Below are 25,184 nucleotides of genomic sequence, written 5' to 3'. Positions count from 1 at the left end.
TATTTCATGGTTAAATGATTCCCTTTTCTCTGTAATAATAAACCAGTACCTGTACTTGATCCCAACTAAGATATAATTACCCCTTATTGGGGACAAAAAAGCCCTATTGGGTTTATTTCATGGTTAAATGATTCCCTTTTCTCTGTAATAATAAAACAGTACCTGTACTTGATCCCAACTAAGATATAATTACCCCTTATTGGGGGCAGAACAGCCCTATTGGGTTTATTTCATGGTTAAATGATTCCCTTTTCTCTATAATAATAAAACAGTACCTGTACTTGATCCCAACTAAGATATAATTACCCCTTATTGGGGGCAGAACAGCCCTATTGGGTTTGTTTCATGGTTAAATGATTCCCTTTTCTCTGTAATAATAAAACAGTACCTGTACTTGATCCCAACTAAGATATAATTACCCCTTATTGGGGCAGAACAGTCCTATTGGGTTTGTTTCATGGTTAAATGATTCCCTTTTCTCTGTAATAATAAAACAGTACGTGTACTTGATCCCAACTAAGATATAATTACCCCTTATTGGGGGCAGAACAGTCCTATTGGGTTTATTTAATGGTTAAATGATTCCCTTTTCTCTGTAATAATAAAACAGTACCTGTACTTGATCCCAACTAAGATATAATTAGCCCTTATTGGGGCAGAACAGCCCTATTGGGTTTATTTAATGGTTAAATGATTCCCTTTTCTCTGTAATAATAAAACAGTACCTGTACTTGATCCCAACTAAGATATAATTACCCCTTATTGGGGGCAGAACAGCCCTATTGGGTTTATTTAATGGTTAAATGATTCCCTTTTCTCTGTAATAATAAAACAGTACCTGTACTTGATCCCAACTAAGATATAATTAGCCCTTATTGGGGCAGAACAGCCCTATTGGGTTTATTTAATGGTTAAATGATTCCCTTTTCTCTGTAATAATAAAACAGTACCTGTACTTGATCCCAACTAAGATATAATTAGCCCTTATTGGGGCAGAACAGCCCTATTGGGTTTATTTAATGGTTAAATGATTCCCTTTTCTCTGTAATAATAAAACAGTACCTGTACTTGATCCCAACTAAGATATAATTACCCCTTATTGGGGGCAGAACAGCCCTATTGGGTTTATTTCATGGTTAAATGATTCCCTTTTCTCTGTAATAATAAAACAGTACCTGTACTTGATCCCAACTAAGATATAATTACCCCTTATTGGGGCAGAACAGTCCTATTGGGTTTGTTTCATGGTTAAATGATTCCCTTTTCTCTGTAATAATAAAACAGTACCTGTACTTGATCCCAACTAAGATATAATTACCCCTTATTGGGGCAGAACAGTCCTATTGGGTTTGTTTCATGGTTAAATGGTCCCCTTTTCTCTGTAATAATAAAACAGTACCTGTACTTGATCCCAACTAAGATATAATTACCCCTTATTGGGGCAGAACAGTCCTATTGGGTTTATTTAATGGTTAAATGATTCCCTTTTCTCTGTAATAATAAAACAGTACCTGTACTTGATCCCAACTAAGATATAATTAGCCCTTATTGGGGCAGAACAGCCCTATTGGGTTTATTTAATGGTTAAATGATTCCCTTTTCTCTGTAATAATAAAACAGTACCTGTACTTGATCCCAACTAAGATATAATTACCCCTTATTGGGGGCAGAACAGCCCTATTGGGTTTAATAACTGTTTTATTGATTTTTAAGTAGACACAGGGGCACATTTACTAATCCGCGAATCCGAATCCCGAATGGGAAAAAATCGGATTGAAAACTAAAATTTTGTGACTTTTTTGTCACTGTCGCGGTTTTTTCGTATTTTGCGCGTTTTTTCCATCGCCGTCACAACTTTATCATATTTTGCGCGACTTTTTCATCGCCGTCGCAATTTTTTCATATTGAGCAATTGTAAACAGTGGAAAAACAATCCGATTTTTTCGCGACGGCGACAAAAAAGTAGTGGAAAATATACGATAAAGTCATAACGGCGACGAAAAAATTGCGGGACACACGAAAAAGTTGCGACGGCGACGAAAAAGTCGCAAAAATACCGATCATTACGAAAAAATGCTTTCGGTCCATTCGTGGATTAGTAAATCTGCCCCTTAAAGGAGAAGGAAAATCTAAGTCACTTGGGGGTGCCAAAATGTTAGGCCCCCCCAAGTGACTTGAATCGCTTACCTTGTACCCTGGGCTGGTGCCCCTATTTGGAGAAAACAGCCCCAGCCCGGGGTAGCAGCGAGCGCTTCCTACTTCCTCCCTCGCTGCGCGCGCATGCGCAGTAGAGTGAATAGTGGAACTTTAACAGAGAAGTCGGCTTTTTCACTCTACTGCGCATGTGTCGGACTTGGAGTCTCAGCGAAAGGAAGGAGGAAGCGCTCGCTACAGGTACCCCGGGCTGGGGCTGTTTTCTCCTAACAGGGGCACCAGCCTTGGGTACAAGGTAAGCGATTCAAGTCACTTGGGGGTGCTTAACATTTTAGCACCCCCAAGTGACTTAGCCTTTCCTTCCCCTTTTAGGTATGGAGATCCAAATTACAGAAAGACCCCTTATCCGGAATACCCTTGGTCCTGGGCATTCTGAATAACGGGTCCTATACCTTTAACACATTTTATGAATTGTTGAATCTTTATCTAAATGCTTTTAACAAGAGTCATTCATTTGGACAGTACAAGCTGACACACACAATACACAAAGATATGACATTTGTTGGTGGTATAATGAGGCTTATACATTCCCTATTGTGTGTGGGAACCGCCTCTCTCCACAATGTTCCATCATTATTACATTATATTAAAAAAATTGCCAATATTTTTGTCTTTCTTTATTTGTAATGAAATTCTTGTCTCAAAGGCAACAAGTGGGAACCCTATGTTCAGAATGATGTATCACACACCGTCACTGGGGTAGGACAGATTCCGAATGTTATTTGTGATTCTTTATCTGCCCCTATTAAAGTTCATTGGGGTAATGGGGGACCAGTTATAGCTCTTCTTTCTTATTTTTCACATGGGATTTTTTTGGTCTGTTGCCCGTGACATGGTTTTCCACCCTCTTGTGGAACAGGGTTGTCGCATTTGCGGGTCGCAATCATTTCTCCATCAACGCAATTAGATGAGATGGTCCAGCATCCCCATCCACCATCAATGGGTTGTTTTGGCGCTGTGGACAAGAAAGGCATTTTTACTTTGTATTCACCTTAGTGGCAGTTAGGATCAGGTTAAACAAAGCAGAAATCACTAGCTGGATTGTTATAGAATGCTAAACCTCACCAGAAATGAGGCAAATGTCTAAACCCTCAGTAGGGCCAGGCTACAGTTTAGATGAACATCAGTTATATTTCTATACTGTATTGTTGCCCTCAGGCTTCTAAGGGATGGTATCCATAACGCCTTCCTGCTCACAGGATTATGAGCGATATCTGTGCGATATTATAACGCTGCAATTTTTGACATTTACATTATTTTTGTATGGTTCTTACCTGCTGGCCAGTTTTGCCAACCGGCTTGACAGTCGGGGCAAAATATCAGAAGAGGAAAGTCTTTTGATATTAATGTGCTCCAGACAAGAGTCACCTGACCCAACTCCAAACTCAATGGCCCCCAAGAGGGTTAAGTGAACCTACCCGACAGGATTAAACTAGTTGCTGAATAACATGTAACATAACTGTAGGGACCCATAGGGTTAACATGTCCCTATGGTTTTAAGCCCTGCAATTTCCTTGGTTTGTGCTGTTACTGGGCAAAGACCCATGTATCAATTTAGAGTTTTGCAAACATGTCTTATTGGTTTACAGGGAGACCACTCCCTTGGCACTCTGATATAGTACTTAGCAGGGGGGTGGGTCTTCCTCTTTGGCTGCATCTGCTGACCCAGGTGGGAGTTCACTGAGCCTGGGATCAACAGGGCCCAGTAAAGTGAGTACCCTAGAGGCTGCATCTACTCTAGTGAAGTCTGGGAACCGGGACCCCGTGAATGAGGAATAGTAAGTATCAGGATAATTTATAAGAGCACTTTCTAGGAAAGTGAGATTAGTTAGAAAGAGCAGTTTAGGCTCCAACCAGGAAATTTGCTGGAAGTACTCTTCCCTACAGGCATTGTTGCCTTAGAGCAGGACATGGTTAAGACGCAGGTATCAGGCCAGTTCCTATCCCTGATCCATAGTTGGCTGTGAGGGATCCTTGGCTGCTAAGGGACACCCTGAGGATACAGATACTGGGCCAGGCTACTCTCCGCAGGGAGGCTGTGCTGGTTGATGGTCCTTACCTTCCCCACCCTCGGCTGAGGTGGGCTATATGGCTGGACACCATCATTTTCTACCTTCTGTGCAATTACCTGATATCTGCTCTGTGTGAGTATATTGCTATAACCCTGCACAATGATTATCTCTGACAATTTACCATTTCTATTGTTCAACTGCAAGAACCTTCTGGTGCCCGTTTGTTACTTTGCACCGCACACAGCTACAGTGAGTTGTAGTTGCACTACACCATAGTTCCGTTTGGTCACTTCCTCATAGCGAAGGCCCATCCTGAAGGATTGAGTCACGTGTACCCCATGCTCTAAACCTATCTAGCCGTGCTGTTGGCTTGGTTAGAGCCAAGAAAGGGTTACATAATTATAAATATATTACTCACTTGAAAACAAATCAGATTTTATATTCTGGCACGCCACGCCTTCATAATGTAGGGTGCATTTACAAATACACTCTCCATCAATCACCATGACCTTCCCTCCATTTTGACAAGGTTGGCACTTGCAGACACTGTGCTCGTCAAGGTATTCTTCAATGGCTCTTTCCAGATTCCGTGTCTTTATGTAGGCATCTTTTATGTCGGTGGGAATAAGAGAAATAATAGGATTGGACTGTAAGAGATAAAAACAATTGCTAATAGGGGCACTGACAAAGACACAAAGTCAGAGTGTTCCTTGTTGAGATAAAGAATTTAGTTGCTTATGGACCGCAGAGCAACCTTGGTGACTGGGCCCCATTAACTGTTATTCAAGTATCCATATCACCAGCTACAACCAGTTTATGTTTATTTATGACTCCCTCTATGCAACTACATCACTATGAAAAACGACTGAGTTGTTTGACTCTGTGTGGCGTCTCCACCTCTGCACCCCCTGTAGGAAAAATTCTGCCATAAAGAAAGCCTAATGCCCCTTATATAATTCTCAGCATCAGCATTAGCCTCTTTCATATCTGATATTACACCCAGCTGTCAGGCCAAGGTTCATTGAAATGAACACCACCTAGTTCTCAAGCCATTATTTTAAAAATTGGAATGGGGAGTTACCAAGAAGGGGGAACCAATGGCACTGTTTGTGGACAATAATGAGTTGCTGTTGCCTACCAGTCACCTGCTTGAGATCTACTAATAGAATGAGGACTACATATTTTCCACTCCTACTTTAAAGGAGAAGTAAAGGTTAAATCACTGGGGGTGCCAAATGTTAGGTCATATTTGTTCCCATGTCTATAAATGTATTGGGTAATTAATATACTTCTATTTATTTAATGGATATAATATGCACCAGAGTGCAGCCCAGACCCACATCTACTGGTAGGTATCTGCCACTGCTTCTATGGAAGCTCAAGTTCCCTTGTTCTGAACATGAAGAAGCTACTTTTAGACATGTTTGACACATTAAAGCCTACAATATAGCTCTTTAAATGCAAGAACTTATAATTATATCAATGATCTTACTTTGCTGTTTATCACTGTAGGAGAATCTTTTAAAGATGAAGCCCACTGAATGTAATCATCAACATCAGCCACAGGTTCTTTCTTATTGAGTTTTTCTTCAAGAGCTGTTACATATTCTACAGATCCTCCATCAACAAAAGAGATGATGCTCTCAATTACAGGCTTTTGGGTTCTTCTAGCTGCAAAGGAAAAAGACTTTATTCAAATAATTTCGATTTGCCTTGTAAAATATTAGGGTTAACGGTTCTTTTATGTTTCTTGGGTTTTTATGAAGCCACCCAGGAGATCCAAGGCTTTAAAATATGCACCCATCCTGCAGCCTTGTGGCCCTGGACCTCTTAGGTGACTTTTATTATTGTTAAATTTTCCATATACAATTATAATTCTTAATAACCCACCCAAACAGCTCAATAATCATGTTTCTACTTCTGATGAACTTGTGACACTTAGGGGCATATTTATTATAGTGTGTAAGCCAACATCATTGGTGATGTTGCCCCTATAAACCAATAAGCAATTAGATTTTAATGGTCACCTACAAGATAGAAAACAAAAGCAAAGAGCTGATTGGTTGCTATGGGCAACATCACCAGTGATGTTGGCTTACACACTATAATAAATATGCCCCTAAGTGCTTGATAGGGCAACACTTATAGAACCCCATAGGTATTATCAGAGTTGGATCAGTTTTATAAGAAGCATTTTATCTGTTTCAAAACTGCAGCTGTATTATTGGTCTTTTTTTTTGTCATCTAACAAAAGCCAAAGGGCAACAACATCTGCAGGGCTGCTACACATGGCCTAGGGTCTAAGGGGCAAAGTGACATTAAGGGGTGATTTATTAATGTTCCAGTTTTGCACAAAAAACACTCTAATTCGAATTATGGTTCAAAAACTTGTATATCTGATATTTATCAAGTGAAAACTCGAATGTAAAACTTCAGCATCTAAAAGCTTTTGAGTTATTATAATAGTCAATGGGAGTTGTCCTGGGCAAAGTCAAGGCATATTTTCAATTCGAGTTTTTTGCATTTTTGTAAACTTGAAAATTGGAGGTATCTGGGTTTTTTTATTCAAATGAGTTTTACCTTATTAATAAATAAACATTCAATATGCAAGTTTATTGATTACAAAAAACCCCTCGAATTTACAAACTCAAAACTTGATAAACAAGCCCATAAGGGTGTGGCTGGCTGGATGAAAATGGAATCATACAGACAATCCTAAAGCCAAAACAATCTCTTATGCCTACTCTTTGTTAAGGTCCCCATACACGGGCCGATTCTAGATGCCGATATCGGTCCCTTAGACCGTTTTGGCAGCTAATCAGGCCTGTATGGGCACTGCCAATGGGACTGGCCTGAAATCGGGCAGGTTTAAAAATCTAGCCGGATCGGGGACCACATCCAGGGTCAGACTGGGGGGTGAAGGGCCCACCGGGGCTCCGGCCCCTGCCCGACCACTCCTCCCCTGATGCGTTAAATGTACACACTCGGGGGAGGCCCCCCTAACCCCCCTCGCAGGGCCCCCCACCCGATGTCCTCCCCCGAGCGCGTACATTTAACGCATCAGGGGAGGAGCGGTCGGGCAGGGGGAGGCACAGGTAAGCGTCGGGTCTGGGCCCCCGGGGCCCACTAGAGGCAGGCCCAGTCCGACCCTGACCACATCGGCTAGTTGATGCGGCCCCCGGACCGACTTTGCCTATGCCCGTCATTAGCCTGGATTCTCATGATATCGCCCACCCGTAGGTGGGGATATCGGGAGAAGATCCGCTTGCTTGGCAACATTGATAAGCGAGCGGATCTTAAGATGTATGGGCACCTTTACTGGACAAAATATTTGTTTATCAGCAGTAATTACAAGCTTAAACCCTAATTGAAAAAATAATGCAAACATGCAGTGATGTTCTTCCCGGGAATCCCCACCAATCAGAACAAACCCCAGTAGCACTTACGTTCTGTTTCTGTTTCACCACCACCTTTGTTACATATGTCGGTTTTTACGTTTGGATTTACATCGACTTTTGCCCCATTTTCAGTTCCCCCTATATTCGCCCCTGCGTTAAGTTTCAGGCAGTCAGTCACATCTTCAGTTGTTATATCTGAAAAGAGCGCAAGGATTAAGCAATGCAAGTACATGGTCATTGCCACATTCTCAGGATTTCCCCTTTGCAGGCAAATACTCTTTTATTGGAAGTAACATTAATTATTATTCTTATTGATATCGTCATCCTTTTATCTATCTCTTGGCCATATACAGGCTACATTTACTCATTGCAGCTAATCAATCTATAGGGGCTTATGGATGTCAAAATAACATTGTTCTGTTCCTATAGGCCAATGCCACATTTATATATTTGTATCAGCAAATGAGATTTCCGTTTGGATAGGACTGCAGTGAGGTCCATCAAAACTGCCCTTAAGGTGCCATACCTGCCCCCCCCCCAAAAAAAAACAAAAAACAATTGCCTGGCAAAATATTACCATGTATGTCCACCCTATCAGTTTGCTCTTAGGTTTTACCATAAAATGAAAATTGAATGAAATATATAAAACTAAATTACATCATTAATACATACATTTATAAATATAAACATATAAAAGGTTACTTAATTACTATATTATTTTGATTGTAAACACATATGTGTATATATATATAGTCTTTTGGAAGCCGGCACTCTCGTATAACAGGACACTGAATGCCCGGGTGCAGTATTGCCAAAACCAAAATGTATAGATAAATGAAAAAATGCCGCACTCACGGGACTTACTAGTAGAAAATGGTGATTTATTTCTCACAGCATAACCCTTATATATATATATATATATGTAAAGAAAAGCCGGCACTCACGTCATGTAAGAGTCAATGTTGCCTGGGTGCAGTATATAGGAAAGTATATACAAAAAAGGAAGAAATGCCGCACTCACAGGTCTTAGTGTAAAAATAAAGAAAATTATTTTTACACTAAGACCTGTGAGTGCGGCATTTCTTCTTTTTTTGTATATATATATATATATATAAATTTATCATATATGTAATTATTTATATACCGTATATACTCGAGTATAAGCTGATCCGAATATAAGCCGAGGTACCTAATTTTACCTAAGAAAACTGGAAAAACGTATTGACTCGAGTATAAGCCTAGGGTGGGAAATGCAGCCTCTACTGCTAAGTTTCAATAATCAAAATAAATACCAATAAAATTACATTAATTGAAGCATCAGTGGGGTATATGTTTTTAAATATTTATTTCAAAGAAAAACAGTAAACTAGCTCTGTAAGCGGAGAAGAGGGTTTACAAAAACAACAGGCACTGGAGGGTTTGGTTGTGGGGGGCCTAATTTGCACACAAAGGAGAGAGGGTGCTAGTCTGGAGGGACCCATGGCACCCGACTCAAGTATAAGCCGAGGGTGACTTTTTCAGCACATTTTGGATGCCGAAAAACTAGGCTTATACTCGAGTATATACAGTATATAATAAATATAAAATTGTATGAATTTTTATACAATAAATACTAATGATAATATAAATACTAATAACAAAAAAATACATATATAACTTAATCTACCTATCTTTATAAAAATGTATAAATACATAATTACTATAGTATTTCTGACTGTAAATAAATATGTATGTAAATTTATTATATATTAAATGAATTATAAATTATACTTTTAATTTATAAAATTGTAAGAATTAAAGAATAAATACAGGTATGGGATCCATTATCCAGAAACCCATTATCCAGATAGTTCCAAATTACAGAAAGGCCGTCTCTCATAGACTCTACTGTAATAATAAAACAGTACCTGTACTTGATCCCAACTAAGATATAATTACCCCTTATTGGGGGCAGAACAGCCCTATTGGGTTTATTTAATGGTTAAATGATTCCCTTTTCTCTGTAATAATAAAACAGTACCTGTACTTGATCCCAACTAAGATATAATTACCCCTTATTGGGGCAGAACAGTCCTATTGGGTTTATTTAATGGTTAAATGATTCCCTTTTCTCTGTAATAATAAAACAGTACCTGTACTTGATCCCAACTAAGATATAATTACCCCTTATTGGGGGCAGAACAGCCCTATTGGGTTTATTTAATGGTTAAATGATTCCCTTTTCTCTGTAATAATAAAACAGTACCTGTACTTGATCCCAACTAAGATATAATTACCCCTTATTGGGGGCAGAACAGCCCTATTGGGTTTATTTCATGTTTAAATGATTCCCTTTTCTCTGTAATAATAAAACAGTACCTGTACTTGATCCCAACTAAGATATAATTACCCCTTATTGGGGGCAGAACAGCCCTATTGGGTTTATTTCATGGTTAAATGATTCCCTTTTCTCTGTAATAATAAAACAGTACCTGTACTTGATCCCAACTAAGATATAATTACCCCTTATTGGGGGCAGAACAGCCCTATTGGGTTTATTTCATGGTTAAATGATTCCCTTTTCTCTGTAATAATAAAACAGTACCTGTACTTGATCCCAACTAAGATATAATTACCCCTTATTGGGGGCAGAACAGCCCTATTGGGTTTATTTCATGGTTAAATGATTCCCTTTTCTCTGTAATAATAAAACAGTACCTGTACTTGATCCCAACTAAGATATAATTACCCCTTATTGGGGGCAGAACAGCCCTATTGGGTTTATTTAATGGTTAAATGATTCCCTTTTCTCTGTAATAATAAAACAGTACCTGTACTTGATCCCAACTAAGATATAATTACCCCTTATTGGGGGCAGAACAGCCCTATTGAGTTTATTTCATGGTTAAATGATTTATAGCAGACTTAAGGTATGGAGATCCAAATTATGGAAATATCCCTTATCCGGAAAACCCCAGGTTATTCTGGATAACAGGTCCCATACCTGTACAACTAATAATACATAATACATATTTTTCAAATACAATGCCTATTTTTGAGAAGTGCAGCGAATAGTTACAGCTAATGGTTGCTATTTATATTAGTTTCTCTAAAATATTCTTTACATTTAGGAAAATGTTAAAATACTGTACCTAGAGATTTCATGACGATTGAATCTAACACATAGACAAGGTCGTATTTTCCTCCCACTGTGCCAGAAACTGTATAATGCGTGCCGTACATCTCCAAAATGGAAAAATATTCTGCTTTATCATAATCTCTGGGCAGACTCTTGATGTCCTCGATGAAGGTAGGGGAAAGCATGGCACCCCGAGTTCTCATCTGAAACGATGCCAGTTGCACAGTCCCTGACACTCGCATATATGTTTTATCCTAAAGAAACAGAACAATGAATATATATTATCCATTCTGCCAGTGGTGCAAAGGCTTGTAGCCATCACATCATTACAATTTAGCATTGTTTTCCCAAAAATATAAATAGTGATGTTTTTTATTGCCACATTAAAGTTTCAGATTTTATGTATTTATGTGGAAAAGACCTTCCCGAACAGCACTCTAGTGTATAAATATATATATAGGTCCATGTCTCTGGAATCTGGAAGCTTTATTTACCAGTAGATTAGTGATGTGAGGGCTGGCCTGGAACCTGTGGGTTGAGCAGGTCTGGGACAAGACTCGCACAACCTATTTGGGTTGCAAGTGGGTTTTGGCCGAGCTTTTCCTGCCGCTGTCCCTGCCCACGACCAAACTGTGCCCCATTCCACTCCTGGTAGAGTCTATTTGTAGGCGCCACTTGCTGTCTCACCCCCTTCATGATGTCAGAGTTTGGGTGGGTTGGGCATGGACATATGAATAGACGTGGATCCGCAGGCCGGTTTGGGCGCGGGTTGGGAGTAGGAAGGTTAGGGTCAGGTGAAAAGGACCAAAGAAGAGGCAGTTTTACCTTAAAGGAAAACTATACCCCCAAACAATGTAGGTCTCTATAATCATTTATTGCATAAACAGCTCATATGTAAAACCCTGCTTCATCTAAATAAACCAATTTTATAATAATGTACTTTTTAGTAGTATGTGCCATTGGGTAATCCTAAATAGAAACTGCCATTTTAAGAATTAAGGGCCGCCCCCTGGGATCATAGGATTCACAGTGCACACAAACAAGCCAAGGCACACATACATGCTAGGCCCCATCAGCCAATGAATGGACAGAGTTCTGTCTTTTACTCCCACACTACTTCCTGTTACAGTTAGAGCTGCATTATTTCCTGTCAGCTGATCTCTGAAGGAGCAAACAGCCCATCACTTAATGGCGGCTCAGGGGAAAGGATGTAAAAGGGCAATATTTACTGATATATATTCCAGTTTGGCGAGATTCTTTAATAGGCCACTTAATATAATATAAACTATCTGTTGGTTATGTAATGTATTTTACATTTTTATCCATCAAAGATCATCTTGTTATTTTGTTAAAAAACCAGATCAAAATACAAAGTCAATCTTTTCTAAATAGTCTTATATGCTGGAATTCCAGGTGGAAGAAGCATAAGCCGTACCTTGGTTTCTGAGTACTGCCGGAGTCTCTGGACGCTCTTGTTTTTGGAATATCCTAGTCCCGCACTAGCGCCTACCGTGAGGTTTTTCTGCTCCGTCGGGGTGATTTTGAGCGACAAGGACGCATCTACGTTGACTGTGAGCCCTTCGATGATCTTTGACATCACTGATTTGGCGTCATGATATGTTTCGGTTGTAAAAGATTTATCAGCCCTGGTCTGAAGTAAAGTGTATAGATAAATATAAATTCACTGATTAATTAAACTACCTCACCAATATTGATTTGTACCCTCTGTCTCTTGCTAGATTCTTGGAGATATATTGGGCTTTGTGAAACCAAAATATACAGAGGGTCAGAGACATATAAGAGCAAAATCCACTGTCAGGGGGTCTGATAATATTATAAAGTAGAACTGCCCAAATGGTGGTCTTATTGAAGTGTAGCTTGTGGCACCCTCTAAATCAAGACATGGTAAGTGCTATTGCTATGATCCCCTGTAGTTATGCCACAGTTCCAGAGACTCTTATCCCCACTGCCCCCTCCCAGAGGCTATTATGCCCCCACTGCTACTATAGGCACCATCTCTCCCTACTATACCTGCTATCCCACAGCCCCAGTCCCTTCCCAGAGGCTATTATCCCACTGCTACTATAGGCACCATCTCTCCCTACTATACCTGCTATCCCACAGCCACAGTCCCTTCCCAGAGGCTATTATCCCCCCACTGCTACTATAGGCACCATCTCTCCCTACTATACCTGCTATCCCACAGCCCCAGTCCCTTCCCAGAGGCTATTATCCCCACTGCTACTATAGGCACCATCTCTCCCTACTATACCTGCTATCCCACAGCCCCAGTCCCTTCCCAGAGGCTATTATCCCCCCACTGCTACTATAGGCACCAACTCTCCCTACTATACCTGCTATCCCACAGCCCCAGTCCCTTCCCAGAGGCTATTATCCCCCCACTGCTACTATAGGCACCATCTCTCCCTACTATACCTGCTATCCCACAGCCCCAGTCCCTTCCCAGAGGCTATTATCCCCCCACTGCTACTATAGGCACCATCTCTCCCTACTATACCTGCTATCCCACAGCCACAGTCCCTTCCCAGAGGCTATTATCCCACTGCTACTATAGGCACCATCTCTCCCTACTATACCTTCTATCCCACAGTCCCAGTCCCTTCCCAGAGGCTATTATCCCACTGCTGCTATAGGCACCATCTCTCCCTACTATACCTGCTATCCCACAGCCACAGTCCCTTCCCAGAGGCTATTATCCCACTGCTACTATAGGCACCATCTCTCCCTACTATACCTGCTATCCCACAGCCCCAGTCCCTTCCCAGAGGCTATTATCCCCCCACTGCTACTATAGGCACCATCTCTCCCTACTATACCTGCTATCCCACAGCCCCAGTCCCTTCCCAGAGGCTATTATCCCCCCACTGCTACTATAGGCACCATCTCTCCCTACTATACCTGCTATCCCACAGCCCCAGTCCCTTCCCAGAGGCTATTATCCCCCCACTGCTACTATAGGTACCATCTCTCCCTACTATACCTGCTATCCCACAGCCACAGTCCCTTCCCAGAGGCTATTATCCCCCCACTGCTACTATAGGCACCATCTCTCCCTACTATACCTGCTTTCCCACAGCCCCAGTCCCTTCCCAGAGGCTATTATCCCCCCACTGCTACTATAGGCACCATCTCTCCCTACTATACCTGCTATCCCACAGCCCCAGTCCCTTCCCAGAGGCTATTATCCCCCCACTGCTACTATAGGCACCATCTCTCCCTACTATACCTGCTATCCCACAGCCCCAGTCCCTTCCCAGAGGCTATTATCCCCCCACTGCTACTATAGGCACCATCTCTCCCTACTATACCTGCTATCCCACAGCCCCAGTCCCTTCCCAGAAGCTATTATCCCCCCACTGCTACTATAGGCACCATCTCTCCCTACTATAACTGCTATCCCACAGCCACAATCCCTTCCCAGAGGCTATTATCCCCCCACTGCTACTATAGGCACCATCTCTCCCTACTATACCTGCTATCCCACAGCCACAATCCCTTCCCAGAGGCTATTATCCCACTGCTACTATAGGCACCATCTCTCCCTACTATACCTGCTATCCCACAGCCCCAGTCCCTTCCCAGAGGCTATTATCCCCCCACTGCTACTATAGGCACCATCTCTCCCTACTATACCTGCTGTCCCACAGCCCCAATCCCTTCCCAGAGGCTATTATCCCCCCACTGCTACTATAGGCACCATCTCTCCCTACTATACCTGCTATCCCACAGCCCCAGTCCCTTCCCAGAGGCTATTATCCCTCCACTGCTACTATAGGCACCATCTCTCCCTACTATACCTGCTATCCCACAGCCACAATCCCTTCCCAGGGGCTATTATCCCCCCACTGCTACTATAGGCACCATCTCTCCCTACTATACCTGCTATCCCACAGCCCCAATCCCTTCCCAGAGGCTATTATCCCACTGCTACTATAGGCACCATCTCTCCCTACTATACCTGCTGTCCCACAGCCCCAGTCCCTTCCCAGAGGCTATTATCCCCCCACTGCTACTATAGGCACCATCTCTCCCTACTATACCTGCTATCCCACAGCCCCAGTCCCTTCCCAGAGGCTATTATCCCTCCACTGCTACTATAGGCACCATCTCTCCCTACTATACCTGCTATCCCACAGCCCCAGTCCCTTCCCAGAGGCTATTATCCCCCCACTGCTACTATAGGCACCATCTCTCCCTACTATACCTGCTATCCCACAGCCCCAGTCCCTTCCCAGAGGCTATTATCCCCCCACTGCTACTATAGGCACCATCTCTCCCTACTATACCTGCTATCCCACAGCCCCAGTCCCTTCCCAGAGGCTATTATCCCCCCACTGCTACTATAGGCACCATCCCTCCTTACTATACCTGCTATCCCACAGCCCCAGTCCCTTCCCAGAGGCTATTATCCCACTGCTACTATAGGCACCATCTCTCCCTACTATACCTGCTATCCCACAGCCACAGTCCCTTCCCAGAGGCTATTATCCCCCCACTGCTACTATAGGCACCATCTCTCCCTACTATACCTGCTATCCCACAGCCCCAGTCCCTTCCCAGAGGCTATTATCCCCCCACTGCTACTATAGGCACCATCTCTCCCTACTATACCTGCTATCCCACAGCCACTGTCCCTTCCCAGAGGCTATTATCCCCCCACTGTTACTATAGGCACCATCTCTCCCTACTATACCTGCTATCCCACAGTCCCTTCTTAGTTTATATTTTTCTCAAAGTCTTTTAGAATTACAGTTGTAGATAATTACACAGAAATCTGTTATATCTATTAATTGCCTCACCTTATAAACAAGAGCTGCCACATTCCATGGCTTTCTGAAATAAGTTTTGCCATCACGCACCCTATCGCAAATGCCATTAAAATATTCATTGTCAAATGGATTTCTTTTTGGTTTCATACCCAGGATGTTCAGACTAACAAGGGAAAAAAAAAATGTTATATATTAATAGGAAATTTTATTTTTTAAATTTTCACACAGTGGTAGTGTGGTTAGTAATTAAGTATTTAAATATATATATATATATACACACATATATATATATATATATATATATATATATATATATATAGTATACAGACAGTGAACCGCACTCACCAGGACTTTGCAAAAAAACAAGAGGTTTATTAGAAAAAAGTCCAACGTTTCGAGCACTAACTGTGCTCTTCCTCAGGGACAAACCAGTTCTTGTATATATATATTAAGCAAAAGGTTTGGGCAGAATTGGAGGTATAGACCAGTATGATATAGAAGTTGCAAATGGAATAACAATTCTCAAAATTTCAAAAGCAGGTAGCAAAACATGACAAACATTAGCCAACAATTGGCTAAATCAGAGCCCCCTTAAGGGCTTCCAGTCAGTGCCCATCCTCAGAGACCCTGAAGCCAACTCTCCAATGTTGGTTCTTACGGGATTATCACTCTCCCCCCCCCCCGTAGTTACCCACAATCATATCAATGCCCACAGTGTAAGAAGAGACTTAAGGTTATAAGGTTGGCACAGATCTTTTTTACCCACCCATCTCCCGCAGTTCTTGCAATTTCTGACAGTTCAATTTCCATGTTACGACAGGGGGGCTTTGGATCTTTATCATCGCAGGTTTCATCAGAGTAATCTCCACAGTCATTATCCCCGTTACACAGCAACCTGGCCTTAATGCATCTTCCTAGAAACCAGGAGATATAGAGAAGAAACCATTATGCCAACTGTTGGAAGACTTACTAAACTGCAACGCTACTTTAGGTGAGTTTTTTGCTGTCCATCAGCGCCTGGACATAACCAACTTCCTTTTGGGGCCATGGAATTTTCTACTGCAGGCTCAGTGTCTGACTGGCCAACAAGGCAAATAACCGGTGGGACCAGATGTCAGTGGCTCCTCTTATTTCTTACTACTTTGCCTATTTCATGGTCATTCCTATTTTCTGTATGAAAATAAAGTAAATTATAGTATGTAAAAAAAGAGACTAGGAGAGGAATACAAATGAGAGTGGGCATATGGTCTAAGGTTTTCTGGTGGACCCCTGGCATCCCAGTCCAACACTGAGTGGGCTCACATGGAACCTATGGGGATGGATGAAGTAGTAAGATGCAGAGAAAGGTTACACAGGAACTAAGACAATGTCAGGCAAGAGATCAGGGTACACGGCAGGAAGGTAGGAAGGCAAAGTCACATACAAGCATGGAGTCAATAACCAAGAGATCTGCACAGTAGCAAAGATTAGCTTGGAATTGTAAGTATAGAGCCAGCTTGGGCAAGATAGTTAGTTACTGCTGTTAGTTACCGATAGCTACAGATAGTTAGTTACTGTTTCATATGTACAGGCATAACTGGGGGTCAGTGTGTCAAGAGGTAGGCAGACAGGGAAGTCTTCCAATGCGCATTACACCTTTAATACTGCTTTAATGTAAAATTCCTCCCAGTATTCCTCCTAGTATTGCCCAGTCATTCCATGTCTGCTGGCTGTTTATCCAGGCTGTGCAGAAGAAACCCCAGCACTTGAACTGTGTACTGTAGGATGCCAGCCATTGTACATGTTATGGACACACAGACAGCAGCTAGGCTGACCTAACTGACTGAGACTGCAGTGTAAATAAAAAGTGTAAAATATGGTGCAGCAATAATTCAGTTTGGACAGATGAACTGTGATCCAATAGAAATTGGCCCCAAAGGTACCATATATGCCAAGAAGGTGATAGTAAAATCAGACCAACAGATAAAATTAACCGTAGTGTAGATGAGCTTAACAGGCACCTTGCATAGTATGATCTACTTGGGCCGTGAATCATCAGCAATCTCTGCAAAGCTCTATGTAACATGGCTGAGCTATGATAATAGGAACAGTAGTACCTGTAGATGGCTAGATAAAGGTTTTATTGCTTTCTATAGGGCATGTAGTTTATTATACTACATATTATGCAAAGAAAAATATTTTTGGTCAGCTACAAGCAGCCACTACTCTCCCTGTGTGGCATAAGCCATCGGGTGACATTGGACCTATTTCAGCCAATGATACATAACAACCGCAAATCTTTGCAAATCTGACTTGGGGCTGAGAAGCTCTGCTTGCACCAGTTGCCCTTATAATTACCTGATTCACACTCAAAATCATTTCCACAGAAAACTGGTGGTTCCATACAGTCCTCCTCAGGAATACATCGCTGAATGTCACCCAGGGTATTCACACAGGGTGCCCCACCATACTGTCCAAAGCGCTCAATACTCCGAGAGCGATACTACAAGGGAAAGAATAATTTGAAGACAAATTCAACAAAATTTAATCAACAATGCTTTCAGTATCACTGTACATCCATAACGACATATTTCTCAATTATTTTATTTTATATTATATTTGTAGAGACCCATAGGGTTAGGTTATAGCAGGGATCCCCAACCTTTTATACCCATGAGCCACATTCAAATGGAAAAAGTGTTGGGGAGCAACACAAGCATGGAAAAAGTTCTGGGGGTGCCAAATAAGAGCTATAATTGGCTATTTGGTAGCCCCTATTGGGACTGGCAGCCTACAAAAGGCTCTTTTTGGCATTAAACTGGGTTTTTATGCAACTTAAACTTGACTCCAAGCCACAAATTCACAAATGAACACCTACTTTGGGGCCACTGGGAGCAACATTCAATGTGTTGGTGAGCAACATGTTGCTCTCGAGCAACTAGTTGGGGATCACTGGGTTATAGCCTTATTCTCTACCACTTCCTAGTTTTGCTGTTACTATGCAGAAATACATGTTACCACTTTTGCTATTTGCATATGTGAAGTTATAGCCCTTAGATAGGATGACCACTTCCTGCACACTATAATATAGTGTCAGGCAGGGGGTGGACACTTCCTCCTTGGCCTTCCTCTTACCAGCAGAAGGTTGTGTTCCAGGGAGCCTGGATCTTGGACTTTACTGAAGCTCACCTCGTAAATAACATGACTTGGGTGCACCATGCCCCTAGTCCCTGTGCAAAAGCCCAGACAAATCCACACTTTTTTCTTGTAGACGGCTCACACACCGTATTATTATTGTTCAAAGTCCTTTATCCTCTATCAAAACATTTAAACCACCTGACGTGTTTCAGCCACACTGGAATAAATCATAGGCTATTTAGGATATTTCCAGGGAGCCTGGACCAACTAGGCCCAGAAGCCTTTAGCCCTAGAGGACAGCTGTAGCTCTAGAGGCAGGGACCCTGTTAATGAGGGTAAGCCAGTGTGTAGGTTATCTATTTATGAGAGCATGTTCTAGGAACATGATAGTTTAGGATTATTTATAAAGAACAGCTGTGTGCTCCAACCAGGAGAATTAGTGGGATTTGTATTCCCAAGGCTCTGCTGCCTTAGTGAAGGGGCCACAGTAGCGACAGGGAATTCAGGTATAGCTCCACTCCCTGATTCAAGTCGGCAGTAGGGATCCAGGCCATTTAAGGTGGAAACCCTTGGGATTCTACTGATGATGTTCTGCTGTACCACCTCATTCCTGTGAGTATTCACCCTGCACATCTGCTGTTGTCTTGGACAGTAAATCAAGTTAAATTTAACTACAAAGAACCTCTAGCGTCCCATTCTTATTCTTACTTCATTTGGCAGTGGGGAGGTCCCTCAAGTACTTTCTTCCCAATAGTGAAGGCCCATCCAGTCACATGTACCCTTGCTCTGTAAGGTCTAGCCGGACATTAGCCAAATAACAGCCAAAATAGGGTTATATATTGTATATTAATAAATAACTCTATCAACCCTATCCACTAATTCTACTACAGTTGAGATTCCTCCTGAGGCAATAGACATCTATTTTTATATCTGTGGAAGCCCAGCCTGAATTCCTACTACCATTGTTGCTCCATTCAAATAACAAAATTAATTAATCATGAACCAAAATAATTTTATGGTTCATAGCAATGTTGAGTGGCATTTCATAGATATATGTGTGAGGGTAGGTCTGTAATAGGAGGAATCATTATGGGGTCCCGTAGTTTTCACATTGGGAAAACTTTCTTTTACAGAAATAAGCAAATAAACAGAAATGTTTACCCTATGTTTGGTGCAAGGGTCGCACCGACTCCAACTGCCCCAAGAGCTCAGCTGGCAATCGATGGGGGCTGGGGCATTCACTTCTCTCTGCAACCGCTTGGGAGTCTGTGAAAAACTGAAAAAAAAAAACAAATAAAAACTTTTGGGCTTTTCTTGAGATGAAGTGGACAAAATATTGTCATGGATTTTCTCTTGGACTTGATGGATTTCCCAAAATCAGAGTTTGTTCTTGGTTTAAATAAAGAAGGCAAAATAATGTCAAATGTTCAGATAATAATTGGCTAAAGCTAAAGAGAGGGGGGGGGGGGAGCCAGGGAACACCAGAGTGCAGGTCACCCCTATAAATGGAGGATATGTTAATGGTACAGTCTGGTTGCTATAAATGGAAGATATGGTACAGTCTGGTTGCTATAAATGGAAGATATGGTACAGTCTGGTTGCTATAAATGGAAGATATGTTAATGGAAACTGTACAGTCTGGTTGAACTCTCTTTTATAAATGTTTGTATTGAAAGGGTTTAACATTATATTCCAAGCAACCTTGCAATTGTTCTTCATTATTTATTTTTTTATAGTTTTTGAAAGATTTGCCTTCTGCTTTTGCATCTTTTCAAATTTCAAATGGGGGTCACTGACCTTGACTGCCAAAACAATTGCTGTGTGAGTACTTTTCCTTCTGTTCAGACTCCCTCCTATCCATATACCGGTCTCTCATTTGAACTGCTGCATGGTTGCTAGGCTATATGAGACCCTAGCAACCAAATAGCTGCTGAAATACCAAACTGGAGAACTGCTGAACAAAAAACTAGTGAACAACCCAGGTGAACAACCCAGGTGCAGGAACTTATAGAAGTTTGCTTTTAAACAGGTGACCAGTAATGCTACCTGCTGATTGGTTGATATGATTTACTGCAAGCTGAGTGCCTTTTAGTAGCTGTTGCAAACAATGACAGTCAGTAGCAGCGCTAGCAAGGTATTGCCTTGTGTTAAAGGGGTTGGTTTTCATTAAATTAGCTTTTAGTATGAAGTAGACAATTTAATACAGTTTACAACTGGTCCTCATTAATTATTTTTTGTTCATTTAACATTTTGTTCAGCAACTCTCCATTTTGGAATTTCAGAAGCTTTCTGGTTGCTAGGGTCCAATTCAACCTAGCAACCAGGGAGTGGTTTGAAAGAAAGACAAGAATATGAATAGGAGGGGGGGCTGAATAGAAAGGTAAGTAATAAAAAGTTCTCAGCTCAGAGAAAGCCAGTTGGACAATGGGCTAAACATCTTCAAGAATAAACACAGCAAGTCCAGTTGATTTGACTTATTACTACAGATAACAATACAATTGTAGCCTGACAGAGCAATAGTAATACAGTAAAACCCAGCTAAAATATGACTATGATGTTTTGTTCTCCTGTGCTCTAACGGCATATAATTAATATACAGAAAGAGTACGAGGGCAGCTAAATGGATGGAATGGAATGATAATTATTACATGAATTCATATTCACAGCTCGTTAATGAAATCCTTGTTGGACTGACACAAAAAAAAGGGCAAACGCAGTGACTCCTAAATCACCAAAGTATAATTTGGTGTAAGTATCGGTGGCTACAGATAAGTTAACAGTTCTAGGAAAATAAATCTGAATTGTGTTTTGCACAGAACAGCCACTACCTTCCCTGTAAGACTATGATCATGAGTATCATTCCTTGTGATTTCAATATTGTCACCAGGTAAATGGTATATTTATAACTATTATCCCATACAGGTATGAGATCTGTTATACAGAAAGCTCCAAATTACAGAAAAACATCTCCCATAGACTCCATTTTAAAGGGGAACTCTGGCTTCCGAACCAAAATTTGTTAAAGAGCCCCACACAGAACAGAAACCTTTAATATACATATTACTGTTATCTGTTCCTTCAAAAAGTAGGAATAAATATCATTTTTATATGCTGAAATCCTGCTGCAAAACAGTTCTTCTCTTTCTGCATCATTTGAAATCCTGGCAGGGGAGGAGGGACTAAAACATTGATGTTACAAATTGTTACAACTTCTCCACAGCGTACAGACAGCATGCAGGAACTACATAACCCACAATACATTGCACCGTGATGTTCCTTTCCTTATTGACATCACGTGCAGGGAATTGTGGGATTGGGAGGAGGCAGGCTGAGGGCAGGCGACTACTATTACATCATATTTGAGTCTTAACATAGTCAGCCAGATCAGCAGGGGAACAGGGGGCGGGGCTTAGGTAGTTATTACATTACAAAATCATGAAAAAGCATATTTTTAATTGAAAGTTGCATGAAATGATGTTTTAAAAAAGTCGGTTGGAGTTTCCCTTTAATCAAATAATTTATATTTTTAAAAATGATTTCCTTTCTTTCTGTAATAATAAAACAGTACCTGTACTTGATCCCAACTAAGATATAATTACCCCTTATTGGGGGCAGAACAGCCCTATTGGGTTTATTTCATGGTTAAATGATTCCCTTTTCTCTGTAATAATAAAACAGTACCTGTACTTGATCCCAACTAAGATATAATTACCCCTTATTGGGGCAGAACAGCCCTATTGGGTTTATTTCATGGTTAAATGATTCCCTTTTCTCTGTAATAATAAAACAGTACCTGTACTTGATCCCAACTAAGATATAATTACCCCTTATTGGGGCAGAACAGCCCTATTGGGTTTATTTCATGGTTAAATGATTCCCTTTTCTCTGTAATAATAAAACAGTACCTGTACTTGATCCCAACTAAGATATAATTACCCCTTATTGGGGCAGAACAACCCTATTGGGTTTATTTCATGGTTAAATGATTCCCTTTTCTCTGTAATAATAAAACAGTACCTGTACTTGATCCCAACTAAGATATAATTACCCCTTATTGGGGGCAGAACAGCCCTATTGGGTTTATTTCATGGTTAAATGATTCCCTTTTCTCTGTAATAATAAAACAGTACCGGTACTTGATCCCAACTAAGATATAATTACCCCTTATTGGGGGCAGAACAATCCTCTTGGGTTTAATTAACGTTGAATAATTTTTCAGTAGACTTAAGGTACGGAGATCTGAATTATGAAAAGACCCCTTATCGGGAAAACCCCAGGTCCCAAGCATTCTGGCTAACAGGTCCCAAACACCAACATGTTCTGTAGTGCTCTACAATAAATGGGTGTACACATTGAACATATAGGTTTTCATACAAAAGCAACAAATAACTTATGAGCCCTACCCAAAAGAGCTAACAATCTAAAACATCATTAATCTTTCTTTGTGAATAATATATAGCACATACCTTGGCTCCCCGGAGACAAAAGCACACAGTGTAGTTATTGCCAGTATTAGGTGTATGTGGTCCATTCTGCCTGCTGAAGGCTTTGGGGCAGATTACTTGCTTTGCTTTTGGCAGCCCTATATATACTGGGTCCCTCGTCAGTCATTAACAGAGGGAAACAGGATGTGGTGTAACTAAAGACAGTGAGATTACATTGTCAAGCTGCTAATGCCTGGGGGCTGACCAACACTGACCCCTTTTATAAGAAAATGCCTCCATTGCACATATTTAAAAGCCCTGTGATATGAAAAGTGACCCACTGAGCCAACCCATTAACTACAGGTATGGTATTTCCTTCACAAACTTTACCTAAAAAGCATTTATGGAACTGGCCAGATAGGAAACTACAACTGAATAGAGTTAGTCGGGGGGGGGGTAACATGATGCCTGGGCCCCAAGCAACAAAAAAATCTGCCCCCCCACCCCGTATCTCTCCAATGCAGGAGCTGAAACGAGGTAGGAATGCGGGTTCTTACTGGGTTAATAGTTTTTTATATAATCATTTTTATTTCCATTGGCTGAGAGCTAATGCAGCACATGAGAAGACTAGAGATTGTTATACAGAGTCCGAGTAGCCTCTGTACAGCCTAGGAGACCATTCCTATGGGCCATGCTTCCTCCCCAGAAAACTTCCTATGAAATGTACTTTTTTAGGTGTTATAACTGATGTCGGGAGAGTATATTTCTGCTCTGCAGATTATTTTCTGCTTTGAAATGGGTAATATGTTTGCTATTCCATTGCAAAATGAACTGTGGATTGAGAATTTGACCCCTTAAGTCAAACAAACAGACATATTTGCACAAGATTTGCTAAACTATGATAAGCGTAATGGGGCACTTTAGGATAAAAAATACAAATTTGGAGCCTTTTTAGAAAAAAAAAATGGTTCCTATGGTTTATGGCATACAGTGCAATGCAGGCCCGGACTGGCAATTTGTGGGTTCTGGCAAATGCCAGAGGGGCTGCTGTAAGATGCCATAGACACTCACTATTTATTGGGCTGGGGGGGGCTGTCGGGGGCCTCTGTGTACTTGGAATGTTTTGCATCATATTATGGCCCAATGCCAGGCATTTTGTCACCTGTGGGTGGGATGGAGCACCCTGTAGTTGCTTTCTTTTTGTGTCAGCAAAGAGTTCATGGCAAACATTCATGGCCTTTCTTTTAATCTATCTATCTTATCTATGCAAATTCCGTTCCATGGATGATTGCATTTACCGGCATCGGATGGAAACTGGGAAACCTTGTACAAATACTCACAGTTCTCTTCACATAACAGGTTCCAAGGCTCCCCCCATGAAATAAAGATACTAAATACCTGAATATCTGTAAGAGTAACACTGTAAGGGTAAAGGTTTGAGGGATATTTTTTTTCACGTAGATAAACATGCCCCTAGATAATATTAATTTACAGATTCACTAACCCAATTAAAGCTGGCCATACACGTTAAGAATTTTATAAGATCTTATGGTTATCGTAGGACCAAGCTTAAGGTGCCCATACACAGGCTGATTTCAGCTGCCGATATCAGTCCCTTAGACCAACTGGGCAGCTTATCTGCCATCTATGGGAACCACCGACGGGCCTACCCATCTGATATTTAGCCTGAAATTGGCCAGATCTTGATTGGGCAGGTTTAAGTTTTCTGTTGGATCAGGGACTGCATGGGCTTGGTGATACGGTCCCCGATCCAACTGTACCTATACCCGCTGTTTTAATTTGATAATTTGGCCCTAGGACCAAATGATCCAATTAGCCTGATATCAAACGACCATTTCAAGCGATCTGGTCTAGTTGAAGCCAGGAACACTACCTGCTTGGTCCTGCAGTTGGAAAATGGGAAAATTTCATTACTAATGACCAAAATTTTCAGACCTGCCCGATCGATTTTCTGACCGCTGTTGCCAGATGTGCAATCATTTGGTGCCCACTAACCTTACGATAAACTTCACATACTATATAAATGATATAAATCTTGCTTCCTTCAGTCTTGGAAATATTCAATCAGCAGCTGCCATTTTGTGGGCAGT

The 25,184-nt window shown here is 41.3% G+C and overlaps 1 protein-coding gene across 1 annotated transcript; it reads right to left on the bottom strand.

Annotated features, from left to right (window-relative positions):
* Positions 1 to 2,816: 2,816 nt before the first annotated feature.
* On the bottom strand, positions 2,817 to 23,224 carry c9 (complement component 9). Its single transcript, XM_004910445.4, has 11 exons — positions 23,116 to 23,224; positions 19,811 to 19,925; positions 17,870 to 18,014; positions 16,299 to 16,446; positions 15,563 to 15,695; positions 12,178 to 12,393; positions 10,756 to 10,996; positions 7,673 to 7,819; positions 5,719 to 5,897; positions 4,645 to 4,873; positions 2,817 to 3,169 (listed from the first exon to the last, which is right to left on the bottom strand). The coding sequence occupies exons 1-11, from the start codon at positions 23,178 to 23,180 to the stop codon at positions 3,006 to 3,008; spliced, it is 1,782 nt and encodes a 593-aa protein (XP_004910502.2). The 5' UTR covers positions 23,181 to 23,224; the 3' UTR covers positions 2,817 to 3,005.
* Between the last annotated feature and the right edge of the window lie 1,960 nt (positions 23,225 to 25,184).

This window comes from Xenopus tropicalis, chromosome 1 (genome assembly GCF_000004195.4).
Source record: "Xenopus tropicalis strain Nigerian chromosome 1, UCB_Xtro_10.0, whole genome shotgun sequence".
Taxonomy (NCBI): Eukaryota; Metazoa; Chordata; class Amphibia; order Anura; family Pipidae; genus Xenopus; species Xenopus tropicalis.
The sequence above is the reverse complement of the archived record's forward strand: the minus strand, read 5'-3'. Positions and strand labels throughout refer to the sequence as shown.